The sequence below is a fragment of the Drosophila guanche genome, unplaced genomic scaffold (genome assembly GCF_900245975.1).
Source record: "Drosophila guanche unplaced genomic scaffold, DGUA_6, whole genome shotgun sequence".
Taxonomy (NCBI): domain Eukaryota; kingdom Metazoa; phylum Arthropoda; class Insecta; order Diptera; family Drosophilidae; genus Drosophila; species Drosophila guanche.
The window spans coordinates 596,992-620,325 of record NW_022995743.1 but is presented as its reverse complement, the minus strand read 5'-3'; the positions used below and the strand labels follow the sequence as shown (position 1 = coordinate 620,325).

The following is a 23,334-nucleotide window of genomic DNA, read 5'->3' as shown; positions in this document are numbered from 1 at the left end:
CAGCTCGACTTTTCAATTTTGGCGCAGTTTATATTCAATTTTTGGTCACTTTAATTCGATGGCGAGGCTCCAGCTCCCTCCCAGATTCGCGCAGATTGAATAGAGAATTGAATTCACGAGTGCTACTCCGCACTGTTGCCATAGTTTCACCCTCCTCCCTCTCTCTCTCTCTCTCTCTCTATACATATATCCATTCCCTTGGCCATATGCAAATTAGTGCGAAAGTCGGGCTAAAATGAAAAGCCACAGACACAACCACCGATTGAAACGAAATACACGGCAGAAATTAAATGAATACGTGGGACAAATGTTGTTGTGTCCGCTTTATATGTCATACATATTCAATAACAGGCGAAAATGCAAATTTGCAAATGTCGAAAATGGAAAGTGATGGCAGAAACAGAAAACAGCGACGGAGAAGCAGGCGACAGAAGCGAACAATCGAAAAGCGAGACTCTGAATCCGAAGTGAGTCCCCCGAGGGGGTACACACAGAGAGAGAGAGAGAGAGAGTGAGAGCATAACTTTTCATTTCGAGAATCTTCATCAGCATTCATAGCCACACAGAGAGAGAGAGAGAGAGATATTCGTACACATGTTCGACTTGGGGCAGCGTTTGAAGTCAGACTTTGAGAAATACTCCCCGACACGGCTCCCAGACAGCGCCTCATGCATACTCTACCCTTGCGGAGGTTCAAGCAACATTCGATTGACTGGGAAAGGAAAAAAGCTAAGGGAAATGCATGTGGATGCTCGAGTGATAGCGAGTCCATGGGGAGGGCAAACATCGCCTGAGAGTCGCTCATAAACAAGCAGCGTAGACCGCGATCCGCTCTCCTGGTGAGAACGATTGTTGGGTTCAATAACTTGACCCTTCCCTTCCTCTCTGCCGGCACTCTCATTCGTGTGTGCACTCCTAACGGGGTGTGGGGGGGGGTCTCATGCATATTCATAACTCGGCACGAAATAAATACAAAATTGGAAGACTGTCGACTGTCGACTGTCGATGATATCAAATATCAAGTGCTGGCCATAAACAACTTGACCTTGGGCACGTAGCAGTCCCTCCTCCCTCCCCTCCTTGTGCCCACCACGGAACTGCGGCAGGCAGCTCTACCGATGGCTGGCTGCCACAGACCCAGACGAGCCGAAACGCTCCGATCCAATGCTCATCGATTACCAATTCACGTTCACACGTTCACAGAGAGCGAGTGGCTCCATGGCTCTGTGGCTCAATGGCTAGAAATCCGCTTTGGTCATGCTCATAAATGTGGCTAATTTGCAGCGCAACTTTGCCACACAATGGACCGACAGTGTGGACTGTGTGCCGGATTGGCGATGCTTCTAAAACACCTTGCCCCTGGCACGTTGCCGAACTGTTGGCTGATTGAAATGCTGCTCTCTGGCTATGTCTGACTTGGTTTGCTTTCGGTTCGGCTCGCTTTTTGCCTCAGCTTTGGCTCTGTCTTTGGGATTGGATTGGTTTGGTTTCGTTTCGTTTCGTTTCGTTTTGCTAGGAATGGGACTGCTGGCTGTGTGGCTGTGGGGCTATAGAGAGAAGTCAAATTGTACCAACATCGTGATTCAGCTAAAGTTTCTTTTACAATTGTCTGAGTGCCTCCTCCGCCCCGAACCGAACCGAACCGAACCGAACAATGGCCGAATGTCGAACGCCGAATTCTGCAATAGTAACTTTAAGTATTTTTGGCACGCAATTCGAGTGTTTTCCATTACCTGATACCCTGCTACCCTGCTACCCCGCTCCCTTTCCCCTTCATTCGCTCTCTGGACAATTAGTTTCAGGAATCGGTGGATCCCATTCACAGGGAATTGGATGCTGCTGCATCCCGAACGATGATTATGCCTCATTAGAGCAAGTCGTTCCGGAAAAAAAGAGTCTCATAACCGAAAATTAAGGTATTAAAGTATCGACTATTGGATGGGTTGTTCCACTTTAATCATTTCACACACGAGACAGAGGCAGAAGCAGAAGCAGAGGCAGAGGTTGCGGCTCAAAGGCCGCATTTAATTTTAATAGAATTTCCATAATGATGCATGTGCCACACGAGTCATGCGATGGGGCAGGCTTGGCTTGCAATAAAGCCAATTTACGCTCATCAAAACGAGGGTCAGGCAATGCCAGGGAGATCGCGAATCGGGGGGGGGGACCAGATTCATTTGAATGCCGCAAAAGTGACGAGTGACGAGGAGTGACGGGGCGTGTGGCAACCAATCGAGTCATTTCCAAAACAGCATACTTTACAGCCTCCGATTCGCAGTTCCAGCCTACCAGAGCCTACCTACCACATGGCACAGCAATTACTGGGCCCCGGTTCCCGGTTCCCAGTGGCACCACCCATAGCAGGGCACCCACCCCTCTCCCGCAGGGAGAGTTTGTTCTGTTTTGCTGTCGTTGTTCTGTTGCTAATGTTCAAGCGAACTCAATTACGTAGATAAAAGAAGCACAGAACAAGGCAAGTAACAAATAGATTTAGTGGGTGGATCGACCATATAATACCCACTACAATACCCACACATACCTACAATCTGGGAGGAGATCTGCCGGGTTCGTTTTGGGTTCTTTCTGTCAGCTCCTTCGGGATGTGCTCAACCGCCATATACCCTTGAAGCCGCAGGCGGCCACAGGGTATGCCAAAACAACAGCAAAGCTGGACTTGAACCGAGAGTCGATCGTCGAGACAGACCCAAGCAAAAGCCATAAAAATGCGCATAAAGTGCAAAAACTGATTGAGAGTTATGCCCAGATACAGATACAGATGTGTGTGTGTGTGTTTGTGTGGGGTAAGCGTCAAGGGACATCACGCCACAGCCACAGAACATTAAAGGAAATTGACGCGGAAACGAAGCGAATAAAAACTACCCGAACTACTGCCACAGCAGCAGCAAGAGAAGGATAGGGAGAGGTCCGGCCAACAAGCAATTTCCAGATATCACCACGCACACACATACACTCCGATAAGAGTCCCTTCCCTTCTCTTCTCTTCTCTTCTCTTCGACAGAAAAGTGCTTACTTCATTACGCATAATTTCCTTCTGCGCCTTCTCCTTTTGCGTGCAGTTACAACATTTTCATTTTCATTTTCATTTTCGACATCTTTCCACACGCCTCTCTCGGAATGACACAGAAAATTGGCAGGAGAGAGCTGTCGTCCATTCTGGCCCGCATCCTGAGAGGGGTGAGGTGGGCCCCCTTAGCGTTGCCACCAAATGAACTACGAGGCCATGGGGCACTGAGATACGATGAGGGTGTCGACTGTCCACAGTATCCGCAGAAGGCCACATGTTGTTTCGTTGGGCAAAAATTATATGCTGATTGCAGTCTCCCGATAAGCGGAACGGAAGGGAACGCAAACCCAACGAAATTATGGCCATGCGGGCGATTTGGCTGCGTTTCTCTATCTGCCGCGAGCGGTGGTGGAGCGGGTGGAAGACGAGGAGGAGTCGATCGACTGGCAGATACCCTAGGAGGTGCCTCTGGCTCAATCCCAAAGCTCTTTCGCTCACTTTTGGGAAGGTTCCAGACATTCCATGGACTACGACAAACGACTAGCAGATACCCTGCAAGGCTGCTGCTTTAGTGCCTTTAGAAGCGGATCCTAGAGGAGGAAGGGCAGAGGCAACAGCAGCAGCAGCAGATGGAAAGGGAATCTAAACCGCAGCTGTGCCAAAGATTTGCCAAAGTTGCATTGTAAAAAGCAAAAATGGCATCCACTTGGTGCCTGGACAGGGGCAGGGTTTGGGGGTTGGGGATGTGGCATCAGCGGCGTGTCTGCGTGTGAAAAGTCGACGCAAGTGTGCGTTTAATAGCGCTGCGGCTGTCGGCTGTCGGCTCTCGGCTCTTGAGGGCGAGTGGGGAAGGATAGGGCTGCCTCGAAAGGGGTAAAAACCCATCTTGGGGGTCTCTTTAACTTGCAAAGTACACAAGACGCTGGCGGAGACACACACACACACATGGGGCAGAGCGGAGCAGAGTAGAGCAGCGGCAGCGGCAGCGGCAGAGGAGCCCCACAGCCGGAGACGGAGAAAGTTTTTCTCTACGTCTTGGCCAGCTTTTGTGGCTAAGATGAGAGTATGTATGTTGACGTTGCTGTTGCTGTAGATGTTGCAGCTTTGGCTTTGGCTTTGGCTTTGTTTCATTTCCACTTGTCTATCGCTGGCTGTCGCTTGTTTCCCCTTCTGGCTCGCTCCCTTAGACTTTTGTCTCTCTCTCTCTCTCTTCAGCTGTTTTGGGGCACGCTCTTTCTTGGGTTATTATAGCAAATTATTTGTTTTGACTTTTAGTTTTTCGCCGTCAACTGAAAGCAGGGGGAGGAGTAGTAGTGTGGCATTGTTTGTGTGGTTTGCAGCTGCCCCTCCTGTTGCCTCTGCTGCTGCTGCTGCTGCCTTCCCAGCTGCGTCAAATTACCGCCTTTGTCTGTGTCTTTGTCTTGCGTGCGGTTTCTCACTGCCTCCCTCCCTCCTCACTCACTCTTGCTGTCATTTCTCATATCTGAGGAAATCTGCCTGCGGATTCCCTTCGTTCAGCTCCATTCTTCTCCATTAGTTTGTGGCTTACGGAAAGTGCTCTCGCTCACTAATCCCTCCATCCCGCTACCCCTGAGCAACATTTATAGTTGTCACTTGCCACAAATTTCCATTCGAGTGGCATGGCAATGACAACGGCAAGCAACCCCTTCAGCGGAAAAAGGTAGCATCACGCATACGCCGCGTGGGAGGCAAAGACAAATCACAAGAGAGTGTGTGTGTGTGTGTGTGTGGGTAATTATAAGAGAGGGAAAGGGAAGCTGGCTGGGATGGTTGAACCATAAATTATGCATTTTATTTGCTCAAGTGCTAAGGGATCCCAAGAAAAGATCCCATACCAACATACATGTGTATGTTCTGTACTTCCAAGGATATGGATACACAGACACCCCCCACACACACACACGCACACACAGATAACATGGTTAAATGTTTTAATTAATTTACGGAGCGAGCATTTGTTTTTGTTTTGACTTTAAAGTTGGGACAAAGCGCCCGAATCCGCTCCCCTCGCCAAACACACAACCAGCGAGAGCAAAACAACAAATGAATACAACAAATAAACAGTGTAAATGTTGCCCCTCACCGCCCCACCCGTGTACCCTTGTGGCAAGCAGATTTGCAGACAACGAACAAATAAGCTTTGGCAACAACTTTGCAGCGGATGGAAACGGTGCACAAAGAGGAGCCACGAAACTGCAGAACTCATTGCACTTCAAATTGAAATCAGTGCAAGAGATACAAGAGGTCCCGGTCCGTGTCCGCTGGCTGTGCATGTGAATGTGGCAACTTGATTCTTTTTCTGACTGCCCTTTTTTTGGCGCGAGCGCATTTTGCGGTTGACAGTTGACACAGTGCTCTGTGGCAGTGGCACTGCCAAGAGGAGCTGCATCAGGTGCCCCTGCTCCTGCCCTGCTCCTGCTCCTGCTCCTGCACTTGTCTGGCAATTGGTTTTTGGTAAATGTTTAAGCTCTAAAATGCTGCCATTAAAATGTGCTTTCCACTTGTGCCTTCTGGTGTGTGTGTGTGTGTGTGTGTCCTCATTACGTTTGCGCATTTGCCATATTGGTTTTAAATATTTAAGCGCCTGGCATTTGTTGTAAACGTTAATTGAAGTCAAATACGTGGCTTCCAAATGCCAGAGGAAATGCCACTCCCACTCTCCCACTCTCCCACTCGATGGCAACATCATTATCATAGTCGAAATCCACTGCCCCCACCACCTCCTAATGGTGGGCAATCGCTGACCATCGATCAAGAGATTTACGGAATCCAATAAACCACGCAACAAGCGAGAAAACAGACACAACTTTCACCCGAAAACATAAAACAGAAACAGAAACAAAAAGCCAGAAACTGGTTCGCCAAATATTACCTCATGACAGCAGCCACAGTCGTGGAAGATTCAAATGAATTAGAGATCAAAAGTGGCAGAGAGAGAGAGAGGGAGAGAGAGACAAACTCGTAAAAGGTAATTATCACCTTGACTCCCTGTTTGGTGTTTTAGCAGATCCTCCCCCGTGGTGGCTCTTCTGAAGTCCGTAGAGTCACTGCTCACTGAGTCACCTTTATTGCGGATTTCTGTAGCAACAACCAAATCGAACTCAACTCCTGGCTGCCCCACAGTTCTCCACCACAATGCCAATCGCCAGTTCATTGCACAAAAGGCAGAGCCCCAAAGCAACAAAATAAAATTATTGTATTAAAAAAGAGAGAGAGAGAGGGAGAGAGGGAGAACTGTATCCGCGCTTAGCCATACAATAAATTATGGACTTTTGTTTAAAACCGCAGCAGCAGCAGCAGCAGCAAAAATAAAGATAGAAAATAAAAGCTGGAAAGACTCGATCCACCGATACCCAGCAATGCTCCAGGGAGGTGTGGCAAAACGAGGATACGAGGATACGAGTCAAGGATATAGAGATACTCCCGTGTTAATCAGTAGATTTGGCTGCAGCCACGTGTGTGTGTGTCATGGAGTTCTTTTCGAGTGTATTTTATTTATGCGCTCATTTCAAAATGATGCCCATCATCAGCATGGGAATTATTGTATTGTGCTCCTCCGCCTCGCCTTCTCGCCTCCTCGCTTTGGCATTTGGCTTGGGCCTGGCTTTTGTGCGAAATTCAGAATCTGAATGTGAATCCACAATGAGCTGTTGGCCTGGCTTTGTGTTGCTGCTGCTGCTGCTGCTGCTGTTGCTGCCAGAGGCATTGAACTGTAATGGCCAGAACCGAAAAGCCAACACACAAGACGGTCCAAACAGAGAAGGAGAGGGAGGGAGAGTTTCCCACTGCTCAAGGCCAGGCCCGAGCGAAGGTCCAAGCGGAGACGCTTACTTATGGCTGTTAAAAAGATATTAAAACAATTTTAGCCGCAATTAGGGGGGCTCTTAATGGCAGTGACACAATTGCCGAGGCCCCCCAACCTCATTCCTCTATTAGACTTTCGTTGCCTTTCTGGGCCACGCTCTCTTTTTGGGTCCACTCTGAGTAGAATTGAAGTCAAGCATCGAATCACCGACTGAATCGAGTCAATCGATTGTGGCATCCAATTGAATGCATCGCATTTTGGGGTGACAATTTAATAAGCCAGAAGATTGGCTGCCACAGGGGCTGCCCTTCCAATGGCCATCCATCCATCCCACAGCAGCAGCAGCAGCAGCAGCAGCAGCAACTCTCTCTCTGTGCCTCTGGATGTATCTTTGTGTCTGTGTCTCCGACTGGCTGCCTGTCTGTCCACTCTTTCGAGATTCGTTTGGCAACTTGTTTGCGACTCTAGTCTGTCTATTTGCTGCTACTTCTGTGGTGGCTGCTGCTGCTGCTGCTGCTGCATTTTGCCGGCTCATTTCAACTTGGCCCGAATGCAGTTTCTATACAAACATAGATTCGAAAAGCAGACAGATGTAGACGGAGGAGCATGGGCATGGGCATGGGACAGGGGCAGGTGCTGGGTCGGAGGCATGGAGCAAGCTTCTTCCCCTTTTCCATTCCCCTGGACTGTGGCAAAATGTTGCTTCATTGGCTTTATTGACTTTTGGCAAGTTCTCTTTTAGCTCTCTCAACCCTCCCTTCCATCTAAAATGCGTGACGGAGAGCAGAGCGGTTACAGGGTATCCCTACACTCGTATTTCCACTGGCCCTGTGTTTATTCTCTTATAAAAATAAATAAATAAACCCCAAACACGGGCCGAAATCAGTGAAAGATTCCTCGGGGGCAGGACAGGGCAGCAGCAGCGACAGCAAAGCCGTGAGGCACCGTAAAACTGGAAAGTTGTTTGGTCAGTTCTACTACTTGCAACAGCCACAGCCACAGCCACAGCCACTACCACTCGTACAGCATTTGGTGTCGAGTGTCGGAGTGTTGCAGTGTTGCAGTGTCGCGTAGTGCTGGCTGGTTTGGCTTTTCTGTTGGGGGAAAACTTATGAAAAATCACTCAATTTCCCGGCAGCAGGAGAATCTACAGCGAAATGTGTGTCACCCGCGGAGATGCGTGCCACACTGGATGCTGCCCCCAGGCCCAAGATCGCGAGAGCATCCCTCTCTCTGCCCCTCGCTCTCTCTCTCTCTCTTGCTCTTTGAATGAATTTCCCTCTCTGAGTGTCGCTCGGCGCGTTGGAGACTCAGATACAACTTCAAGACTCTGTGCCACTCGAGGAGTACCTCTTGTGGCGTCTTGTGGCTGCTTTTCCATTGGTTTTCGGGTAAAATCTGGTTTTTGTTCTTGATTCTCCTCCACCTCTCTTTCGCTCTTCCTCTTTGTCTCTCTTTTTTGTTGTTTTCTGCTTCTGCTTCTGATTCTGTTTCTTGGATTTGCATGAAGCTGCAAGTCGGCACTGAGGACTCAGGTTGAATCATCGATATCTGGCAGATACTTTTCTGCACTGAACAATTTGTATCTTTTGGAGGTTTTTGGACTCTGGCAAACTGGTTTTTGGGTTCGCTTGGGCTTGGCTGGGGGGGGGGGGGGGTCACTCAGATGGGGACACATACACACACACACAGGACACTTTTCAGTGTCAGCGGCGTAATCCGTCCGTTCATTTCGGCAATTAGCTCGCGAGAAGGGAGAGTGCCAGAGTGAGAGCGAGAGAAAGAGAGAAAGAGAGAGCCATAATTAATAAAGCGTTGCCCGAATCCAAAATTATGTCTCGGCCAAATTGCTTTTGATTTATGCCTCGGAGTCGGAGGTGGGGCAGAGAGTGGAGTGCCTTGCCTTTGGCTTTGGCTTCCCCTTTAAGCCAAATTTATGACGAGCTGCAAGCGCTAACCTTAGCCAGGAGATACACTCGAACAGAGATGCAAAGATACACAGATACAGATACAAAGGCGAAAGTGAAAGTGGCCAAAAATAAAAATAAAACAAAACACAATACAAAAAGCAGAAACTTGCACTCTGTCGATCTGTCTGTCTCTGTCGCACTCTCTGGTGTATGCCTCTCCCACTCTGGCTCTTTGTCTTTGTCTCTCAAGTGATTTTATTACCACGTTTTCTGCTTCTTTTGTCTCTGCCACTGTTTCTGTTTCTGTTTCTGCTGTACCTTTTTTCGTGTGATACCCTACCCTCTCAAAGGCGGGTATCTCCATATCTCTCTTGTGCAGATAAGCCGAGAACAAAGAAGGGAGCATTTGAACCTATATCGACATCTGCCTTGGAACAATCCATCAAACAACTAGCAGAAAATCTTCTCGGAAATCTTTGAAAGCCATCTGCAAGATTTGCAAGAGTATCTTTGCTTTCGGCCTCCTTTTTGGCTGGCTTTACTCCTGTTTTTTGTTTTGCTTTTAGCCAAGTTTCAAAATAAAAATAAAAGCTAAGAAACACAAAAACAAAGGCTACAAAAAATGATTACAACGATTTATACGTGGTGACGGCGCAACGTGAGTTTCGGCCTCACGTTTCCTCTTTATTGCTCTGCGGCGGACTCGTTGTTTCATTTTGCCTGCTTTTCATTTGGGGCCCCCCGTTTTGCCGTGTTTTCTCGTTCGGTTATTTAATGATTTAAAGATTATGCACGGTCCACCAGGTCCAGAGACCCGACCCTTTTACCCTGGAGTCAACACGCCTGCTGGCCCCTCTTGAGGGGACTGGACTCCTCTCTACTCTACCCCTATCCAAAGGCATTTTTTTTTGGCCGCCACAAGCCGGGGCGAGCTGAAAAACTTTCGCTTTTTTTTTACACCTTTCTGGGGCCAACAGAAGTGAGAGGATGTTGTGGATGGAGTTTACGGGGAGTTTTGTAATGTTAATTTTGGGACGAAGGCTGAGAAGGTGTTAAAATTGGAGATAATGTCTGAGGTTTGTTGTGGCTCTTTTCTTGGATCTCTCTCTCTCTCTCTCTCACCCTAATCCCCATCATCTGATTGAATGGGCTGGTGGGAGATGGACTGCTGTTTACACTCGAATGGAATGGAATCACTATTAAGCGACCCAATTAGAGAGTGGAATGGACTCTGGAGAGGAGTTGGCAACCCCCATTCCCCATAGATATAGAAATGGCATCAAATTTATGACAAAGTTTCAAATGGGAGTCAGAGAGCCTACAGAATGAGTACTCCTCCACCGCTCATTCGGAGACAAAGGCGGCTAAAGAGGCAGACATACGATGGCGGTGTCTCTGACACAGTTTTGCAATTGTTCAATGGGCAAACACAATTAAAATTGTGAAACACGACTTGGGTTTGCTCTTGACGCTGCTGCTATCGTTGTCGTCATTGTTGTCGTTGTTGTCGTTGTTTTCGTTGTTGGAGCCACAGAAATGTCAAATGTTCATAGCGATTCTCGCCGAGTCGTTGAGTGAGAGCGGGGGGCAGTGAGTTGGCCATATAATGAGACGTTTAGGCAGGCCATTAGACAGATAGCGCGCGCATCCGTCAGATACAGCCACAGCCACAGCTACAGGGTCGGGGGGAAACACAGAAAGACAGCTGCAGATACGAACGAGAAGTACACGCGGCATCGATTATTCGGTTCGAGTTCGGTTCAGCGGGAAAACTGGTTCTGGCAGTGCCTGCCCCCACCAACTATGGCGATAACTATTTCAAACGATAAATGCGTGGGAAACCGCGATTAAGGCAATCCGGTCGCTGATTCGCTTACGTATTCGCGTACCCATAGATATCTGAATCTGTATCTGCGACCCAGTACCGGTGCCCCCCTCAAAAGAGCCGGCCGCGTACTTCTAGATGTGCTTCTAGATCTGCAATTACAGATAAACCAGAACTCATTATAATAAAAATGAGTTATTAAAGCCCCAAAAAAACTTTTCGCCGAAATCTAGCCAACCGCGGGAGAGTAATGGGGTTCAATCCCGACCCCCGACCATCGTCCAACGACCATCGACCCCCTGGGGTTTTGGGTTGAACTTTAGATTAAAGACTATTCCCCTCTTCCCTTCCCCCTTTTCCTTGTTTTTCTCTTGTTAATTTCTAGGAAGCTGTCAACGATGAGAATTAATTTTTACACCAAAAAAACAACATAGTGTGCGTCTTCCTGGTCGTTGAGGAGAGGAGTTGAGAGGAGAGGAGAAGGGGTGGCATGTGAAACAGGAGGAGGAGTATGAGGAGCATCAAATCATGCAAGAAATTTGTTACTGACATAAAAATTACCATCATTATAGCGTCTGAGGCACAGTCCCCCATCCCGAGGCGAATACGAAACACGAAACAGGAAGAGACAACATACGAGTCTACGGACAGCGGGACAAAAGGCAATGTGTGGTAATAGAAAATGTCGAAATAGAAGAAGAGGAGGAGGAGGTGGAGCGATGGGGAAGTGAAACCCGAGACGGGGACCATGCCACGACAAAGGAGTGGCGAGTGAATGGCGAAGAAGAGTGCCAGTGTATGGGCAGGCAGACGGATGAATGGATGGATGGCTGCTGGGTGATCGATGGTGCCAGAGGTGGAGGTTACTCCAGAAGGAGTTGGGGGGGGGGGCTGGAGCTGGAGATTCACGAAAGAGGAAAACGAAGACTCACCTGCGCATGATGGGCAGCGGCAGCGTGAAGCGTCCGTCGCTCATGAGGGGTGGACCCGCTGGTCCCGGTCCGGGGAGGGGCACCGTAGATATCACGGATGTCAGCATTGGAGGTGGCACGGATGGTGACAGCGGTGGCGGGGGTGGTGGTTGCTGTGGCGGTGGCTGCTGCGAGGGGGGAGGCACCACTGTGATGGGCACGGGCACCGGCAGGGCGCTGTAGGGCGGCGGGTAGTGCGGGTGTAAGATGTCCGGGAGAAGGGCACGCGCCAGTCCCATGGCCGCGGGATGCGGGTGGTGCAGATGTGGGGGCGGGTGCAGCTGCGGAGGGGGTGGTGGCGGCGGTGCATGGTGGCGTCTCGGGTGATGCGGGGGAAACTGCTGCTGTTGCTGCTGCTGCTGCCGCCGTTCCCGTCTCTCCCGACGTCGCTGCTCCCGTGTTCGCATCTGCTGCTGCTGCTGGGACGAGGGGGATGCAGCGAGGTCGTCCGTTTGGCACTCGGTGGAGGTGAAGGTGCGCGGAGGGCTGCTGGCAACGGTCGTGGCATTCACATTGATTATATTGACACTGTTATCATTCACGTGATTGTTGTTGCTGCTGCTTGCAGCTGCCGCGTGTGGCGTTGCAACATGCTGCTTATCCTCAGTGGGACTTGTATTATTATTTAGCTGATTTTGGACACTTGTTGCACTAAACACTTTTGCAGCTGTTGCCGTTGCGGCTGATGCTGCTGCTGGCACACTATTATTTATCTCCACCACACAAACACCGTTGTTGTTGTTGACAATGCTCGACGTGGACGACGACGACGATGCGACCGAGACGCGACTGCTGTTAGTACCGTTATTATTATTATTATTATTACTATTATTATTGTTGTTGTTGTTGTTCACTTGAATCGTGAGACTGGGCTGACGCTGGCAGGACTTTGCAGTCGCAGTCGCAGTCGCAGTCGCAGAGATCTTAGAAGCTGACAGCACAGCAATGTTGCTAACGCTCTGCTCTGACGGACTTTCGCTGTGGTTGTTGTTGCTGCTGCTGCTTGTAGGAGCATTGAGAAACACGCTACTGCTGCTGCTGCCACCAGAATTAGGATTCGTATTCGTGTTAGCATTCGCAGTTGTTGCTGCAGTTGGCGACGCTGCCATTGCATTGGCTGGCACGTTCAAACGCATCTCGACGTTGGCGTTATCAATATCCGACTGGCGTCGCACTCCCCGCTCAAATCGACTTTCACTCGCGCGAAATTCCGCGTACAGACGCTCGAGTTCTGCCAAACATTTGTTGGGCCGCAGCACGATGCCGTCGCTGCTGTTTTTATACGACGCCGACGACAATGAATAGTTGCTGGTGCCGCTTGTGCCGCTTGTGCCGCTGCTGCTGCCGTTTGTTGTGAACGCGTTGCATTTTGTTGAGCGAGTGATCGTTGGGCGCTGGTGGCAGATTGTGGAACGTTCGTGGTTGTCGCTGTCGCTCTCCCTGGCTGTCGCTCTCTCTGGCTCGCTCTCTTTCTCCCCGGCTGCAGTGGCACAGGAAACAGGTTGAGTGACCTGGCGGCCTGCTCTCGAGCTGGTTTCCTCGATTCCCGTTGTTGTTGCTGCTGCTGTTGCTGTTGCTTTTGCCATTTCGTGCTCATCGCCAGCTTTGCCTCTTCTCTGTTCATTGATAATGCAATTCGCTCCGCTGCTGCTGCAGTCGCTGCCATCGCTGTTGTTGTTGTTGTTGCTTTGGTCGATTGTGTCGATGCTGCTGCTGCTGCTGCTGCTTGTCTTTTCTCTACTTTGTTGTGATCTTGCATTCGTTGCTGGACTTTGTTTTTGTCTTTGCCTTATTTCCGTTGCTTTTGTTAATTCAGTGTCTCTTTTGTTGCTGCTTTGCTTTATTGCTGGCGTGAATGAAGCGCAATTCTACAAAGAAAGAGAGAGGGAGAGCGTGTCAAAGGCAGAACATGTGAGAGAGACTCAAGCAAAGTTACCATGCATACAAAGGTAAAGCGAGTAAGCGGCACCTACTATGTAGATGTTCATAAGACTGCGCTAAGGCTGTGTTACACACTTTTGTGAGCGGTACTGCCGTACCCTATATTTGATGTGCCTTGATTTAAGTTTTAAATCGTAATTAATGCTAATTGCTGAGGGATTAACCCCGCTACCAAGGGGAGTTTTCCCATTTTCCCAAAAGCTGGAATGAAACCAGTAAAAAAGGTGACTCCCTCTCATGGTGGTGGGGGGCAGGAGCTGTGGCATGGACTGTGTCAGGCGCATAAATGTGCGCTTAATTGAATTAATTAAGCCAACGCATAAACATAAAACCCGTCACAAGTAATTGTTGTTTCTGTTGCGGGTGCTGTTGGTGATATCCCTGCCTGGGAGTCTGCTGATAAAGCTGTTGCTATGCTACCTCCCCTCCCGCGCAGCGGATAAACATACAGACGATAGAATCATCGCCAACCCCCGAGACCCTAAATCCGACCCTGACTCCGACGCCCTCTCCCAGCCAGAAACATGGGGTGTGGGTTATGGGCCATGTAGAGTAGTATATTGTAGAAGTTGTGGATGTGAGATGTGGGTTCTAATTATGTTACGCTGTGTTACTTGCATTAATTGCGTCACAGAAATATAATGTGATTTACTGTTAGCCCTGGCCACAGTCTCCCCCCTACTCACTCACTCTATGATTGTTCTAATGGAGTAGCTGCTGCTGCTGCTCAGTCGACTGCATTACGATTGCGATTGTTCGGCGCCTCACACACTGCCTGCAATCACAAAAACAAAACGAGTGGGAGAGGGGGAGAGCAGAAGCAACCCAACTGCACAGCCGAAAACCGAAACTCATCCTCACCTAACGGTGCCACTGAGCTTCGTTGATTTCACCTAGAGTTGGGCGTGGGCCGTGCTTGGAAGCACGAAAAATCCCAGCATAGCACGAGGAACAATTAAAATAAGCACGAGTATGTCTGTGTATAGCTGTGTGTATGTTTTAAAGTTGTAGGGAAGCAGATTGAGAAAATCTCTACACGACTTAGAGTCATACTCCCATCTCTAGTTCTTTCGCATAAATCTCTCGTCATGAGTCAGTCGTCAGAGAAACATACGCAGCAATTAGGATGGGGAGAAAAAGTATGGGGAGCGACCCATATGCGATTGGGGAGCGTTTGGATAAGAGAAGAGCTCTGCTTAACCCATTTTTGCCTGCTTGTTAGGCTTTGCGATCCGTGACGAAGAACAGATTGAACAGTGGGCACAGATCGGATCGGGAATACTCATTTCGCTTGATTGAATACCTGAATGAGGAGAACTCCCCGACACTTTGACACTTTTCCGACTACTGTTTATTGTTCAGTAATGCATACCATGCACTTTCAGTAGTTTCCCCGATCCGCCCCGCATCTGTGACGCGGTTGCACTACTCTCTCCCCTGTGCATTTTTTCTTTGTTTGTGTCATTTTTGTTCGGTCAATTTTCCGTCTCGCTGGCGCAACATAAACAAATTATGGATTATACACAGAGAAACAGAGAAACAGCCCACATGCAAGGGGTAGGGGCGTGGCCGGGGGTTGCTATTTCCATGCTTTATATTACGTTATGAATGTGCAGACTGGAAACAAAGGAGAAGTACAACCCCCGACTCCGTATTCGATACTGATAGGCAACATATGGCGCTTATCTGCCGGCGGAGGAGCAGCAGCGGCCAGAGGGATGCTAGCGGCACTTAAGGGCCTAAGTGAAGCATTAGCCCTTATCGGTACTGGGTTGCAAGGGGGCATGTGTGGATACGGAGATGGAGGGGAAGCTGTCAATGGGCCCGATAAGGCGACAGTTCGACTCTGCGCTCCCAATCGACTTTGGCGGCGCCAACATAATGTCTGCTGAACCCTTGACATCAAATTTGATGGCGCCCCATTAAGCAGCTAAAAGCGTAAGTACTCTTTATATGTACATAGATGGGCTGGCGGCGAGGCGACAATTTTATGGGACCCCGGACTCACCTGCGATATGTAGTCGTCCGTGAAGGAGCGCATAAGACGCTCAGCGGGAACATTTGCCGTTAGTGGAGCAGCCGCAGCTGCTGCTGCTGCTGCTGCTGCTGATGCTGATGCTTTCGTTGGCGATCGTTGCGATCTATCACATGGTTCGGTCTCCGGCTGGGATCCGCTCCTGGGCCGAGCCACGCTCGACATGGCCAGGAGGGAGGTCGAGGTCGAGTCCTGGGCCGAGTAGAGCGACTCGTAGGATGGCGGCTCCTGGATGGCCGTTGCCGCCGAGGAACACCATTGGGTCAATGTGTGGGCCGGGCTGCCGTAGTAGGAGGGGAACGAGTATCGATTCCGTCTGCCGCCTCCACCTGCGCCACTCCCCTCTGCGGTGGCCGCCTGTCCGGCCTTGGCCAGGTCGAAGCCGGCGATTGCCGCATCGAATGCGCTTAAACTAAAGTTGGGAAAGGAAGGCACGGGGGGTAGCGGCATCGGCATCGGCATCGGCAGTGGCAATAGCAGGGGAACCGCCTCCACTGCTGGTGGGTGGTGCGCATAGATGGGCTGGAGGTGGGAGGAGTGGGCGTGGGGTTGGATGGGAGGCTGGTTCAGCGCCGAGGCCTCGTAGCTGCTGTGCGATTTGTGGAGTTTCCGGTTGAGGCGCTCGTCATCGTCCTCCTCCTCCTCCTCCTCGCCCTCCGATGAGCTGGGCATGGGCGTACGCTCGTAGGGGGTCCAAAGCATGGAGGATAGGGCCTCCTCCACATCCGGCGGCGGCCGTTGGCGGCCCGCTGCCGATCCCAATCCTGACCCTGCCCCAGACCCATGGCTGGGCGTATTGCGTTCAGACAGGGACATGCTTGCCGCTCCCTCATCGCTCAGCGTCGGCGGGGATCAGAGGATGACTCGATTCGTGGTCGCTGTCGCTGTAGCAGTCGGACTTGGAGCGGGGCCAGCATTCTGAAAGGAAAGAGACAAAAAGAGAGAGAGGCGAGTCAAACAAATCCAAATGTATGTAAATGTAAATGGAAAACTTTGAACTAAGCAAATGGCTGACAAATTAAACGCTTACAATGCCCCAATTCGACAGTTGGAAAAGTTTCCGAGTCCCCCCTCTCCCGTTCTCACTACATCCAACCCTCCCATTCCACATCCAATTTGATAAATTGCGATTAAAGCATTTAAAATTGGAGAAAAGGTTCTGGGAGTGGATCTGCCCCACTAAGTGAATATACCCGCTGGCAGGGGAAAGCCCGAGAAAAACCCAAAAACTGAAAAACCCCAAAACGAAATAAGCCAGCAGACATGAAAAACAAGCTTCCGTTTTGTGGAAAATATATGCAGAAAAGTTTGCGATGCAAAGTTTCTCTGGCAGCCTCCTGCCTCTCTATGCCTCTTCAATGTGCCGTGCCCCAAGGAGTCACGAAAAACTTTGCCGCACTTGCACACACACACACACACACGCACACACACTCCACTCATGATGGGAGATGGGAGATGGAAGGAGAGAGGGAGAGTAGGCTGTGAGACAAGTTTAAACTGGCATCGAGTGGTGGGAAAATGGCTTAACGGCCGTCGGACTAAGCGGGAGACATTGAAACGGAAATGGCTGGCCATGGACGTCACTCGATGCCAGCGATGGAGCGGGTGCGGGCGTGGGTGCGGGGGGATGCACTGACTGCACCACCCACGGAGCGAGCAGCCGCAACAATGAGAGTTGGGAATGGGGCAAGTTTAAGCCGCATGAACAGGAACAGGAACGGGGACTGGGACTGGGACTCGACGAAGTTTTATGTGTTGCATATCCTGAGGCGCTTGACTGTTCTAATTTTTCGCTCGCCCGCTGGCCCATCGTCAGCGACTTCCTCCCTTTCGAGCTCTCTCTCTCTCTCTCGCTCTCTGTCTCTTGTTGTGCTGCTTCCTCTGCATCTTTTGGGGCTTTGTGTGTTTGTGGGTTTCCACCATTGAATTGCTTTCTTTCCTTCATTCGTGTTCTTTATTCCATTCTCTTCTTGTGTACCCTCGACGTTGCTCTTCGAGCGCGTTGGGCATGTTGCACTCATGACGGTGTTTGCAACAGAAAGAAGGAATTCAGGGCTGTCGCTAACCCACATTTAAGGGAACTTCCTTAGATATTTATCCAATCTATCGTATGTCATAGAGTTAATTTTTTTATAATTTTCTTTGGGTAACTTTTGGTCGCAAATGCCAACAAGAGAGTCTCTTTCTTTTCGTGTGTTTTGTGTTGTGCTTAAATAAAGATTTGTGTTAGTGTGCTAACACATTCATTCATTGTTGCTGGAGCGCACTTTCCTCGAGTGTATGGTGTGTGTGTGTGGCAGGTTTATGTGCATTTCTGGCCTTCATTGTTGTCATTCTCTTTGGCCGCCATTTCATTGTTGTGTCGAAGAGGTGGGCAGGGGGCAGTGGCAATGGCAGCAGCAGAAACAGCAGAGGAAACACTCATTCACTCACACAATGGCATGCCTCGTCGAGTGGCAAGAGCACAAATTAATACGTATGTGCAACAATTGAGAGAAGGAGAGCGTGTGAGTGGCAGAGTGTGTGTAATATGCATGTTACCTACTTTTGTGAGCTTTTAATTAACAACAGGCCTGCGACGGGGCGGGGCAAAATCCGAAGAAAAGCCTTGAAATCTTAAAAGGCTTTGTGCGGTGGGCCTTTGTGGGGATTTGCAAAATGTGGCATGCCAGTGTCCCGGCCCGCAGCTCGTTAAATATGCATTTTGTTGAGAGTTGCATACATGAGTATAATGTGACCCGATTCCCCTGGATTTGCAGCAGCTTCGAAATTAAAATTGAAAATTATTCCGCAATCAGAAATTTCCTCAATTCCTTAAAGCTGAGTGAAACATCTCGGTAAATAAACACAAGTAAGCGGCGGACGCCACCATCCCCAGAGCCATACACAAATATTTATCCAAAGTTCTGGCCCTGCGATAAAGCAAACTCTGAAGAGCCCACAGCCCCCCTGCGAAAATGTCACGCAAATGAGCAAAATTTTTGTGCAGCTCTCTGCAGCATGGCATTCAATGAAATTATTTACATAAATATTCACAGAGAGCGGGAGACGCTCTATGATTCTATGGGATATTTTGCTCGCTTTTTATTTTCTATTTTCATTTTTATTTATATTTTTATTTGACTAGACGTGCGTCAGTCAATCATGGCCCAGAATGGCAGCGGAAAACTTTTTCTCCAGCTGCCCCGCTGGGGAATTTGCCAGAAAGAAAAAAAAAGTTGGATTGAAGGAGAATTGGAGTCGAGGCATTGCCATCGACAGCAGCAGCAGCAGCAGCAGCAGCAGCAGCAGTGCAGAGCAAGCAAATTGCTGCCAGTATGTTTGTAATGCAAACAAACTTTATCTAATTAAAGGAACACGTGTTACACAACGAGAGAGGAGACTTAGACGAAGACTGCTTCACTGTGCTGGCCCCGTCTCTCGTCTAGGCAACGTCTTCATCTTGAGCATCCTCCGAACCATCATCATCATCATCATCGTCTTGGGGATCGACATGGACAGCTTCATCTGGGCGTGCCTTTGCTGGCAGCTGCTTTACATTGATGACGACGCACTCGAAACGCTTTTGATGTCTCACTTTGCATTTGCCGATTCGACATATTCTCGCATGCGACTCTGCCCATGACTATGTGTGGGTGTGTGTGTCTCTTTCTCTATGCGTGTGGGTGTGCGTGTGCGTGTGCGGGCGCTTCCGCTTCCTGTGTGTGCCGAGAGACCCCCTTAGGCCTCTCATGCCTGACTGGGTTTCGTGTCTAGTCCTGGGTCTGAGGGCTGAGGGGGACTGCGGGACTGGCAACTCTGCCTGTCGAGTGCCTTTTGAGTTGTTTGTCAATATGTAGACCATTATTCAATCAATATATTGACACACATTTCATTTCCTCTTTGCAAACGCTCCACATCCCCCCCCCCCCTCTCACGACAATAATCCGGCCAAGTGCTAATCGCAAACAAAGTAGTTTTTGCTTGAGTTCCATTTCAATTTCTTTTGACGTTTACTTCGTCGTCCCTTCGTTTTGGGCCATTTTTATGGCTCGTGGCTGTTTGGTTTTTTGCTTCTCCCTCGTCACCGTCTCCGTCTCCATCTCCGTTTTCGTCTTCGATTCGATTGATTCCCTTAGCCGGTTTTACGTACTTTTGACACACTTCCAGGCCCTGCTGCTACGTCAAGGCATGCCCCCAGGGACATACATTTCCGCTTAACTATTGTACTAGAGACGAGGGACGAGGGACAAGGGACCAGGACTATGCTCCTTAAATTCAATTTGAAGCCGGAGTCCTCTTCTATTTGCACACGGGAGTCGGGGCAGGCGGGAGCCGATCCCTGGCATTTTCCCTAGCAGCTTCCCATTTTTAATTTAATTCTGCGCCTTTGCTGGGGCACTTAAAAAGTTTCCCGGTTTCCTCGCTGCCGAAAAGTAGGCAACGATGCGGCGATCTCTTAAGCCATTCCAAGGATTCATTTCCTGTCCTTCGCTTCCTTTCGTTTCGTTTCGTTTCGTTCCGTTTCGATTTTGAGCAGAAAGAAAGATGTTGAAACAGAGAGTAGGGATTACTACTAGCAACAGTAGTTAGGGGATTTGTTATGCCAAGCCAAGAGTAGTGCTGGGAATTGACTCTTGATCCTAATCCTCATTGAATCGCTGGAACCTCTTGCCTCAGCGTCTGCAATACTCAATTTAACTTTTTCATGCAGCAACTGGAGCTACTGGGGTGGGTGCTGGTGGGCTGCTTGCATTCCATTCTTCAATTAACCAACTCCGAAACACGCCGCTAACTTGGCCAAAGCAAACGCGGCCAGGCGGAAAGGGTGGAGTGGCCCGTGGTACAACTCACCTTTCCGTTCACGTCCACAGGCAGCAGTGGTCCGCTCCACTCCAGTCCGGCCTTTAAAGCTGCTGCCTTTGACGGCACCGATCTCTTGAAAGTTTCAAGGCTCTGGCCAAGTTTTTCCCCTTCTTTAATTATGCTAAAAGCAGCAGCAGCGGCACCCACTCCACGGCAGGCGGGACGAATGAATATTTACACCTGCCCCACGGCTAGATGCAAATGTGGCGCCAATGTCAAAGCCATCAAGTGCCGCAAGTGCGGCAAGGGGGCAGGTACGAGTGAGCACACAATTTGAAACAAACACACACACGACTTGCCGCTGGTGCTGGTTGTGGCCTTCGCAGGAGAATTTCAGTTTGATTTGCGGCTTCCTTTATTGCTGTTAGGGTTTTCACTTTCCACGGACACGTGCACTGCTTTTGGGCTTCTCAATTGTCTCTGGCGGCAAAGTCTCGCATCTTTCGGGGACACACGCTCGACATGAGGCCGGGACTCGCGGACTCTGAGGTCTGTCTACTCCGGCGGACAACACGAACTGACTGCCGCCGGATGGAACAAAGACTTTTCAATGCGAACTTGACTTTAGTGGAAGCCGCGAAACCCAACACGGACACGCTCTGCGCTCGGCCTTCTCAATGGTGAGTCTGCGCAGAGGAATCTTCCGTCTCTAATCTCAGAAGTTGCACGTGCTTCCAGGAATTTCCCTCCCCTCTCTCTCCCGGCCACTCCCGGTCTCTCGGGGAGTGAGAAATGTTTGTTTACATTTGGCAAAACAACAAGGAGCTGGAAATATAGGAGCGGGCGGAGCGGGAGCAGCAGCTGGAGCCAGACGATGGGATGTTGGATGTTGGATGTTGGATGTTGCCTACTTTTGGGGCAGCAATGAAATATGACTGCTGCAATTGCATTCGTCTCTTTGACAGCCAGGCGCCCGCAGGCCCTTTCTGTGAGTGCTGGAAATCGAGCAACAAGCTGCTCAATCCATCTCTCAGATACGGATACGGATACGGATGCGGCATCGATTCCATTCCATTCCATATGATTATGCAGTTTAGCACACTCTGGCATTGGGTTTGGCTTTGAGTGTTCTTTCGCACTGATTCCATACGGATAATGCGGTTTAGTGAACTATGGCATTATTTTTAATGGCTCTACCTCACAGCCAGCAATGCCTGAGGCTTGGGGTAGGACGCCTGGACTCCTCCCGGATCGGATAAACTTTTTTAATTATCATTAATGAACACGAAGTGCACAACAGCAGAGAACAATCATTGGCCAAGTTTTGCACTGCAATTATTTTAATGTTCAATGAGGTTGCAGCAGTGGCTGAAGAGGCAGGGAGGGGGTCATCGCCAATGATTTATTGCCTGGGCCCTATTCTGAAGTTTCCGTTTTGGCTTTCGCTCAGGGCTTTTGCGGGCCAAGACCAAGCCCATTCATTGGAAGTAGTATCAGAGTATCTGTGTGTATGTGTGTGGAAGTTGCCGGGCTTTGGCAATTAGATAGCAGACAGGAAGGGGGCATGGTGTCATGGAGGGTACGAGGCATGTCGGCATACGAGAGTCCATGAAGCAGCGTTTATGTTTAATGCGTTATAATGGCCGTTGTAAGTGTACATAAGTTGATATAAAAGTTTTATGGCCGGGGCGTGAGAAGCCTCTGTGATCCCCGATAAAAGGCAGAAGGAGGAGAGGAGCGCGGAGCCTCCTTATGGAGCAAACGAATCGAACAGTTACTCGGAAAGTTATCACAAACGAAATTTGGATTTAATTCAACTTTCGACACCCGCAATGAAACATAATTTATGGATTGCCAGCGAAAATTGAATTGGGATCGAACATTTATTAGTTATTTATTGGTGTTTTAGTGGGTTTTGCATTTCCATTTCCGTGGCATGGCCTTCCATTCGAGCCACAAGAATGGGACATTTTTGAGGTTTCTCTCCAGATAGATGTGGCCCAAGCGATTTTAACCATTTATTGAATTTACTTTCATGTTGCCAGCCATAAATTATGTATGTAAAACAATTTTCCATAATTTATGCCCCGCTTCAAAACAATTCGTTCCCTTTCGCCCATAAAACCCATCGAAGAGAAATAATTTCAATGGAAAAACCTAAACACGCCTGAATACCTCCCCGAGCACGGACGCACACGCATGTGGGAGCGGGAGCGGGGCGGAGGCTGAGGCTGAGGCTGAGGCGGATACATGTGTTTGGACAGATATCCGTATCTATAACTGCCTCACAATTGCAGCCCGATAAAGGAATAAACAAGAAGTTTTTGCCGTTGCCAGCCGGGGGCAAGCCGTTGTAGTCCCTGCCCCTGCCTGCCTGCCTGCCTGCCTGCCTGACTACTGGCACCAGGCGAACCATCTGGCCCGCAGGACTATGCCCGCTGGTGAGGGTATTACAGAACCATTTCCATTTCGCTTGTGCAACCCTGTCCTTGCAGGGGACCAGGACCCGCGACCCAGACCCCATTTATGACATATGCGCAGGTCGTGAGGGGCACTGCGGGATGGGATGGATGCGTGCAACAGCCAGACGCATCACCAGGCAGGCCCACAAAAAACTCTTCGATTTAAGCGCTTTTCGCTTCGAGGCAGGTTTTTCCTTTTGATGCCAGTGCATGGCAAATGGCTGTATCTGAATCGGAATCCACGGCTCCAGGCAGCCACGCATCCACACCTACTACCGGCGTGTGCCCGTGCCCGCGCCAGTGCCCTTGCCCGTGAAACCCCTTTATGACAAACCACGGCCAATGGGAGAGGGAAGGGGGGTAGTCGAAGGAGTGCTAGGTAACCGTAAAATAGAATCCGGGATGGGATGCGGGCGAAAGGAGAGTGAAAGGAAAGAATTGCAATAAAACATAAAATTGCTGACTTCAATTCGTTTGCCATTTAGGTTTCGTTTTCCCTTTTTGACACCCGCTAGTCGTGCAGACCGGAAGGGTATGCCGGACTTGGCAACAGG

The 23,334-nt window shown here is 49.7% G+C and overlaps 1 protein-coding gene across 3 annotated transcripts in view; it reads right to left on the bottom strand.

The window, feature by feature from the left end:
• The window catches only part of LOC117591814 (hyphally regulated cell wall protein 3), a 34,163-nt gene extending 13,269 nt beyond the window's left edge, over positions 1-20,894 (bottom strand). The window contains exons 1-4 of one of the 3 annotated variants that reach the window (XM_034285150.1): positions 20,367-20,894; positions 15,507-16,451; positions 12,239-13,425; positions 11,983-12,120 (exon numbers count right to left, since the gene is read on the bottom strand). In XM_034285150.1, the coding sequence (XP_034141041.1) occupies positions 12,096-12,120; positions 12,239-13,425; positions 15,507-16,349 (2,055 nt within the window). In that variant the 5' untranslated portion in view covers positions 16,350-16,451; positions 20,367-20,894 and the 3' untranslated portion in view covers positions 11,983-12,095. Of the gene's footprint in view, positions 1-11,518; positions 13,426-15,506; positions 16,452-20,366 lie in introns of those variants that run through there. The other 2 variants (XM_034285148.1, XM_034285149.1) reach the window with 2 other exon arrangements.
• Positions 20,895-23,334: the final 2,440 nt, after the last annotated feature.